The sequence below is a fragment of the Cotesia glomerata genome, linkage group LG3 (genome assembly GCF_020080835.1).
Source record: "Cotesia glomerata isolate CgM1 linkage group LG3, MPM_Cglom_v2.3, whole genome shotgun sequence".
Lineage (NCBI taxonomy): Eukaryota > Metazoa > Arthropoda > Insecta > Hymenoptera > Braconidae > Cotesia > Cotesia glomerata.
The window spans coordinates 28,870,115-28,879,205 of NC_058160.1; the positions used below are offsets into that span (position 1 = coordinate 28,870,115).

At 28.1% G+C, this 9,091-nt stretch overlaps 1 protein-coding gene across 1 annotated transcript; it reads right to left on the reverse strand.

Annotated features, from left to right (window-relative positions):
* Positions 1–282: 282 nt before the first annotated feature.
* LOC123261475 lies at positions 283–8,534 on the reverse strand. Its single transcript, XM_044723069.1, has 10 exons — positions 7,911–8,534; positions 7,217–7,585; positions 6,930–7,114; positions 6,043–6,331; positions 5,814–5,978; positions 4,270–4,800; positions 2,106–2,474; positions 1,054–1,238; positions 696–984; positions 283–556 (listed from the first exon to the last, which is right to left on the reverse strand). The coding sequence occupies exons 1-10, from the start codon at positions 8,452–8,454 to the stop codon at positions 393–395; spliced, it is 3,090 nt and encodes a 1,029-aa protein (XP_044579004.1). The 5' UTR covers positions 8,455–8,534; the 3' UTR covers positions 283–392.
* Positions 8,535–9,091: the final 557 nt, after the last annotated feature.

Sequence of the window (9,091 nt, forward strand, 5' to 3'; positions counted from 1 at the left end):
AATGTAAGAATCGTTCAATTACTAACATGACATGCATAATTTTATTTAATCTGCGCATTAATTTTTTACAGAGATTATATTATTATTAAATATTATCTTCAAGTTTTTTTTTTTTATTACACTTATGAAGAATCATAACTAACTCATGACTCACGACCATATGAAGTAAATAACATTAATTTAACGAGGCATTAATGTGCCTAGATAATGAATTAGCTGATTATAATTTTCCGAGTTAAAATTTTTTGATAAAATAGAAAAATAACTTGAATAAATTACAACTTATTTGCATGAAAAAATATTTTTTGCAATCATAAAATTATTAAAATACAATTTCTTCTTTTTTAATAAATTAAAAAACATGGAGATTTTCATAAAATGAAATTAATAATTCAAAGTTTTTTGACTTGTAAATATATACCCCCATCAGCAGTTATCATCACCGCTTTTTTGCTAAGACGCATTGGTATTAAAGTCCTCTTACAAGGAGTGAATTCATATTTAGACAATAACTTAATCAGACCAACTTTCGTTTGAAGCAATCCAATTCTCATACCTGAAAAAAAAAATATTTATTAATTATTTATTTATTATATGATATATTTAATTTTTACTTATTTAATTTTATATTTAATAAATATTAAAATATATTAATTTTTACGGCTGGTAATTTTTTGAAATAAATAAATAATTACCAATGCAATTATGAGGACCTTCTCCAAAAGGTAAGTAAGTGCAAGGTAGAATTTTCTTCTTGTTAGCTTCCGAAAATCGCTCGGGATCGTAAATTTCAGGATTTGGAAAGTACTTTGGGTCGTAATGCAAGCCCAGCATGGGAACCATAATGGGTGTTCCTTTTTTGAGAACGAGATTTGAGTCAGGAATTTTATAGTCTTCAGTAGCAACGCGGTCTAATACTGGCAGCGGAGGATACTTTCTCAGTGTTTCGGAGATGACCATATCTAAATACTGCAAGCTTGAAGCCTAGAACAAGAGAGAGGATTTAATTGAATAAGATCGCTTATTGTTTTTAATTTTGGAAAAGTTTCATACCAAGTCGTAGGTGACTTTTCCATCTGTTTTTTCAAATCCTTCCATTATTTCTGCACGCAATCGATCCTGAATTTTTTGCTGAAGAGATATTTCGTACAATGTGAAGCTCAAAGCCGATGAACTCGTTTCGAAACCCGCGTTGAAGAATACTGCTGCCTGGGCTAGTAAATTATCTCCGTCAAAATCTGAAATCATCAGAATTTTATTGATATTTTATTTTAAATTATAAAAAATTTAAAAACTTTGACTGGAAATTAAATTTTTAAAACTTGCAGTATTTTTTTGATAATTCTCAACTTTTTCAAACAATATTTGAGGTCAAAATTTTTGGAAAAAATTACAAATAAATAATAAAATATTTAGCAATAATATTTAAACTAAAAGTATATTTATTTAAAAAAGAAGAAATATTGTCTGAAATAGTTAAAATTTTTTTAATTTAACTTCTGTTTATGAAAATTAAGCTAGCTGACATTTAAAAATTTTTATTTTATTAAAAAATTATTCCCAAAAAATAGGAAAAAAACATTTTAGTTTGTAAAAAACTTTAAAATTTGTAAGTGCAATTTTTAATAAATATTTTTTTGTTCTAATTTGATTAATATTAAAAAATTATTCCAAAAAAAATAAAAAACAATTTTGATTTGTAAAAAACTTTAAAAACTGTAAGTGCAATTTTTTAAAAAATATCTTTTTGTTCTAATTTAATTAATATTAAAAAATTATTCCAAAAAAAATAAAAAACAATTTTGATTTGTAAAAAACTTTAAAAACTGTAAGTGCAATTTTTTAAAAAATATCTTTTTGTTCTAATTTAATTAATATTAAAAAATTATTCCAAAAAAATTTAATTTGTAAAAAACTGTAAGTGCAATTTTTAAAACATATTTTTTTGTTCTAATTTAATTAAAAAAAAAAAAATTAAAAACGTCAGCTAACTTTAGTATTATCATCAGTTTATATTATTTTCCCAAAAATTCAAAACTATGAATAATAACAATAATTTTGATAAATATATTAATAACTTTAATGCGAATAAATAAAAAACTTACCAAATTCGTCTTTAAATATTTCAGTTTTGTTATTGCGCAACTCAATCAACAAATCAACTAAATCTCCCCTTTGAAAATTCTGCCGTTCTCTTTCCCTAATAACTTCCCACAAAGTATTTCTCAAAAAATCAGCAGTCTCTTTTGGAAAAAATTCGATCTTAAAAAGTTTAAGCAACTGGGGCAGAAAAAGTATCGAGAGAATCTCAAAATTCCGCTTAAAAGAAGTTTCAAACATTTTGCGTCCACACTCTCGGAACTGAGCTTTTGGATCATTGAGACAGTTAGCTCTAATGCCAAACGCGGTTGTTGCAATCATGTCTGTAGTAAATCTCGCACACAAGTCTTTTAATTCCAATTCTTTTCCATTTCCTGCAGTATAAAAATTCTCTATAAAATTTCCAAAAAAAAAAGAATAATAATGTCTATAATTAAATGAAAATCAGGATGTTGGAGACCAAATTGATGTTATGCCCATGTAAAAAAAATTTGTTCCTAAGGGATGCCTCAGGAATCCCGCATCAGGAACGTCCCGCTCGTGAGACGGACAGGAACTATGAACGGAAGATTGACGGGACATATTAAAATATTGAAAGTAGCCGAACGAGTCTTGAAAACCTGAAAATGATCTACGAGAAAATTCAGAGTAGTTTCAGGTGTTTTTCGAATATAAAAATTATAAAAGTGCCGCGGAAATTCCTGCAAATAACCTGAGGCTAAGTTTAGGATAGTTTTAAGTACTTTCGCGGAATACAAAAGTAATAATAGCACCACTGAAATCCCTATAAATGGCCTAAGGGCTAATTCAAGTCCTGCAAATGGTGTTTCAGGTTCTTTTTCAGAATATAAAAAATTATAGAAGTGCCGCTGAAATTCCTACAAATAACTCTAAATAAAATTGAGGATAGTTACCGGTTCATCTCTGGTATAAATAAAAATAACTTAAGTTATAATTTTAGCGACACTTTTATAATTTTTTATAGTCCGAAGAAAAACCCGAAACTCCTTTAAATTATCCCACAGGTCATTTCCAGGTTTTTCAACGGTACTTTTATCATTTTTGTATCCCGCAAAAGAACCTGAAACTCCCCTAAATTATCCCCGAGATCATCTGCAAGAATGGTAGCGGTACTTTACTTATTTTTTTTATACTACAGATGAACCGGCAACTATCCTGAATTTTTCTTCAGGTCATTTACAGGACTTTCAGCGGTACTTCTATAATTTCTTATATTCCGAAGAAGAACCTGAAACTTCCTTTAATTATTCCACAGGTCATTTGCAGGACTTTCAGCGGTACTTTTATCGTTTTTGTATCTCGCAAAAGAACCTGAAACTACCTCGAATTAGTCCTTTGGTCATTTACAGGGATTTCAGCGGTGCTATTATTAATTTTGTATTCTGCAAAATTATTTGAAACTATCCTAAACTCAACCTCAGGTTATTTGCAGGAATTTCCGCGGCACTTTTATAATTTTTTATATTCTGAAGAAAAACCTGAAACTACCCTGAATTATCTCGTAGATCATTTTCAGGTTTTCAAGGCTTTTTCGGCTACTTCCGATATTTTAATATGTCCCGTCAATCGTCCGCTCATAGTTCCTGTCCGTCTCACGAGCGGGACGTTCCTGATGCGGGATTCCTGAGGCATTCCTTAGGAACAAATTTTTTTTACACGGGCATGTTTTTCTATTTAATTTATTTTAACTGACATCATCAGGCACCTTAAAATTTACAATACAAAAACACATAGTCTTTAATTTACAAAAAATTAGTGCGCATGATATTTTTAATATACAAAAAAACTTTTACATTTTTTTTTTAATTTTTTAGAGTCCGTCATTTAAGTATAGAAGAATTTAAAGCACACTGATAGAAGGATTTGTTTATAGTTAAAAATATTTGTTAATATTTAACAAATCATTTATTAGAGACCACTTTTTAGTCTTTAACAAATATTTCTTAGTATTTAAAAAGATTTATTAATATTTAATAAATGAATATCTGATTTATTAAATACAAACAAATCATTTTAAATACTAAGAAATATTTGTTTGATACTAAAAAATGGTCTCTAATAAATGATTTGTTAACTATTAACAAATATTTTTTTAATACAAATAAATCCTTCTATCAGTGCAATAATAATAATGTCTTGATAAATTACCTTCCAAATTATGAGACTCCATCAATGTAAGCAGATCATCCCCGACAACGTCCATCAACTCGAACAATTTTTTTACTTTTCCTGAAGTGTAAATCGGGGTCAGCTTAGTTCGCACTAATTTCCACTGGGGATTTTTTATAATGAACAAATTTGCGTCACCGATGCGATCATGAGGACTCGCTGAGACAAATCTATTGCTAAAAGCGTGAAAGTCCTTCACTAATATTTGCTTCAGCAGTTTTGGGTCGCGTATTAACAAGAACGGTCTGTCAAAAACATAAAATCCAATAAAAGGCAGACCGGAACCTTTATCGTACATATCTTTCAGCCACTCGCCGGCGTTCTTTTTGGTCATCAAACAGTCCCCGAAATTTCCAACAAACGCAGTAGGCGTTAATTCAAAAACTCCGCGATTTTTCCAGTACTTGAATTTACGCGTCATGTACAAATAAGCGAGAATTATCAGTCCTATCACTAAAACTAAAAGGTCCAAAATCCAGGATCTCGCAAAAAATCCCATTGTAAGGAATATTTATCAATATTGCATGAATAATTAGACAATTTTTTTACTACAGACGGTATTCATAATAAGTTGAAATGTTTCTCGTTATTACTGATGCACATTGCAGCAAACGCTTGTTTATATATTTTTTGACTGATTAGATTATTATTCAATGAGTCACCTTCACTGTTTTTATTTATTTGGTTTTTTTTCCTTTTTTTCTTCCATTAACACTCATATATTACAGTAACTTACAAGAGGTCAATAAAAAAAAATGAATAATAAGAATTTACCGAGATTTAAATTATTTGAGGAGAATATCAATGGCCAGGAAATCCATTTTTAGTTTTTTTTATTAGCTATTGAATTATAAAAATGAGTTTTATGTTTTTTTTTTATTACTCCGTCTAATTAAAAAGAGAATGATAAAATAAATTATTTTACGTCTTTAAAACGGAACAGTCCAATATCGTCATAGGTACTTAAATTAATTAAACAAAATTCTTCCAATTATATTATTTTTTTAAAGTTAATTAATTAATTAAACTTATCAAATTTTTTAAAGATTAATTTTATATTTAATTACTAAAAACAATAAAATTGAGTTTGATTTATAAAAATAAATTATAATATTAAAGAGCGGGCGTTTTTAATTTTGAAAATTTTTTTTTATTTATTAAATTGATCTGCTTCAACTTAAATCATAATAAATAGTAAAAACTTGTAGTTAATTTTAAATAATCTTTTTTATGTATATTGCCGATAGGCGTATGTTGATTAATAAATAAATAAATAAATAAAATTGAAACAAAAAAATATTTATTAAAAATTGGATTCAAAATTTTTAAATATTTTTTTAAATGATTAATTTTTCTTTTGTAATACTTTTTTAAAAAAAAAAATTTTTATAAATAAATTTTGATAATTAAAAAAAAAAAAATAAATTATGTTTAAAAAAAAAAATATATAAACTAGTATGATAAATGATAAAAGTTAAAGTCTAATAAAAAATATTTTTATTAATTATAATTATAAATAAATTATGATATTTTTCTAACATTTAAGTACACGCCGCCTTCAGAGACTATGAACAGAGCTTTAGGACTCAATCGCATGGGTATCAAAGTTTCTTCACAAGGTGTAAATTCATATTTGGACAACAATTTTATAAGACCAAGCTTTACTTGAAGTAATCCAATTCGCATGCCTAAGATAAAAATTTTTCATTAAATAAAAATAAAAAATATTGAAGAATAATAACTATTATTCACCTATGCAATTGTGTGGTCCGTCTCCAAAAGGCAAATAAGTACACGGTGGTATCATTTTCTTATTCGCCTCTGAAAATCTTTCGGGATCGTATTTTTCTGGATTCGGAAAATATTGAGGGTCAAAGTGTAACCCCTTGACAGAAATGAACACTGGAGTTCCTTTTTCTAGAACAATATCAGAATCGGGAACCTGGTAGTTTTGATTCGGAACTCGATCCAAGAAAGGCAACGTAGGATACATCCTCAATGTTTCCGCGACAACCATATCTAGATAAGGTAAGCTGGTGATCTGAAATTCCGAAACAATTTAATATTTAGATAGAAAAATTTGTTAATAAATTTCAATCAAAAACAGTTAAGAAGACTTATTTATAAAGGTCAAAATTTTTGCCGCAATTTTAAAATAAATGATTTAAATCTTTTGATATTACAGCTAATATATTGGTCCTATAAAAAAATTTTTCAAACAAAAGTTGTTCAAAATTTTATTTTGTAAAAAAAATGTCGTTTTAAAAAAAAAAACCAATATTTTCACTGATTTTATTTTCTATACTTTTTTGTAAAGAAAGATAATAAATAGTATTATTTTTAGAAAAATAATCAATTTTTATTCATTTTAATTATGAATCTTACTTTTAAAATTACGGTGAAATTATTGATCCTACGAAAAAAAAAACATAAGATATATTTTTTAAACAATTAAATTAATTAAATTTCGAACAACTTTTCTTGAAAAAAATTTTTCTCAGACCAATATTTTAGTCATAATATCAAAAAGTTATTTTGAATTTGCGGTAAAAACCTTGAAGCTACTTATTAAATAATAATAAATCCTTCTATGAGTGTAACTACTAACTACCCAACAGTTGATAGAAGAAGACATTTACCAAATCATAAGTAACTTTTCCATTGGTTCCTTCCAGCCCTTCAACAATTTCAGCGCGCACCCTGTCCTGAATTTCCGGTTGCAGAGCAAGTTCGTACAAAGTGAAGCTGAGACCTGAAGAAGTTGGTTCAAAACCGGCGTTGAAGAATACTATTGTTTGGGCCACCAACATATCACCATCAAATTCTTAAACATTTAAAGTCGATCTTAAGATTATAAAGACCTTCCTGCGTAAGTGATTGTGATTAATGATTATGTTAATCATGAATGTCAATGTCAGAGAGTTACCGAGTTTATCTTCGAAAACCTTGGCCTTGTTCTTTCGCAACTCCATCAGAAGATCAATAAGGTCCCCTCTTGTCTCACCCGAACGCTCTCTTTCAGCGATCACGTCCCAGACTATCTTTCGGAAGAATTTTGTATTTTCTTCCGGCACAAATTTTATTCTGCAAGGTGTTACGAATTGCGGAGCGAAAAAGAGGGAAGTAAGTTCGAAGTTGCGGATCATTGTAACTTCGAACATCTTACGACCTTTTTTCCGAAATTCAGCGTCGGGGTTCTTCAGGCAGTTGGTTTTTATTCCAAATGCTGTTGTTGAAATTAAGTCAGTTGTAAATCTCGCACACAAATCTTTTAGTTCTAAAGTTTTTCCTTTTTCTGTAATAATTAAAAATTTTAAGATTATTTTTTTATTTTTAATGAAAAAAAATTCCGCAGAATTAATTATTTATTTTTTTATTCAATAAAAATAAAAAATAGTTAATAATTAAAAAATCACAAGATTTAAAAATTAATACAATCTTCTTTAGTTTTATCTAAAAAATACATTTTTAAATTTATTTAAAAAAATTTATTAAAAATTCTTTAGTTTTTATAAATTGCATAAATAATTTTTTTAATTTCTACAAATAGGATTTTTTTCAAAATTCATTTGAAAATATTTTTTTTTATGAAGAAATAATGATAATAAAATTTTTATTACCTTCAAAATTAAGCGACTCCATAAGAGCTTCCAATTCTTCGCCAACAACATTCATCAATTCGAACATCTTCTTCAACCTGCCCGACGTGTAAATCGGCGTAAGCTTGGACCTCAAAAGTTTCCATCTAGGATTTTTTATAGAAAATAAATTGGCATCACCAATCGAATCGTGAGGACTTGCAGTGATGAATCTGTCATTGAAACAGTTGAAATCTTTGACGAGTACCTGTTTGACGAGCTTGGGGTCGCGTATCAAGAAGAAGGGCCTATCAAAAACATAGAATCCTATGTAAGGCAACCCAGAACCTTCGACGTACATTTCTTTCAACCATTCTCCAGGATTCTTCTTGTTCATCAAACACTCGCCGTAATTCCCAACAAATGCAGTAGGAGGAATTTCAACTACACCCCGTTTTTTCCAGTACTTGAACTTTCGCGTCATGTACAAATACGCGGCCACTGTCAGTCCAAACACTATGATTAAAATATCCAACATCCAGTACTTTGTAAAGAAAGCCATTGTTACGATTTTGTAGTCTATCATTAATTTTTAACTATCCGATTGCAGTTTTGATACTTTTCAATAAATTTTATCTTCTTCAATAAATAATGCACGAAGCGATTCCTTATATACTTTTCACTCTTGACAATTTGTGCATTATCACAGTGATATGCATGTGTTTATTTACTTCTTATCACCCTAGTGTTTTTTGTAATTCATACTGATAATTATAGAAATCGCGGAAACTTATTTAATTGATTCAAGTCAAGGCTTTTAATTTGTTTTATCTTACATTGCGTAAAATAATGGAATTATTTACTCTATAATATGCATTTTCATCATAACAAATTATAAATTATTATTAATCTATATTATTAATGAGGAAAATTTTGTCTCTAGAATAGTCATATGATGAAATCGGTTTTTTTGGTGAAATTTAATGTCATTGCAAAGGTATTGGCTTGAATTTGTGCCTTTTCAAGTTTTCATATAATTCTCACTAATGTCATTTGGCTCTTGCCTTGGCATTTAAATTGAATAAATAAATAAATAATAGTTAATTTATTATGATAAGTATTTAGGCTGCATTCGAAAATACTCTATCTTTAATTACATAATTAAGAAATGACCTTGTATCTAGTGAACTATTGACATTTTTAAAGATATAAGCTCATTCGGA

What these genes read in the sequence shown, in the direction of transcription:
- LOC123261475 (XM_044723069.1), bottom strand. Translation starts at nt 8,454, where the DNA reads ATGATAGACTACAAAATCGTAACAATGGCTTTCTTTACAAAGTACTGG. An exon ending in GAAAAGTTACTTATGATTTG is followed by an intron (nt 6,332 to 6,929) that starts GTAAATGTCTTC and finishes TCGGAATTTCAG; the next exon opens with ATCACCAGCTTACCTTATCT. An exon ending in AATATTTAAAGACGAATTTG is followed by an intron (nt 1,239 to 2,105) that starts GTAAGTTTTTTA and finishes TGATGATTTCAG; the next exon opens with ATTTTGACGGAGATAATTTA.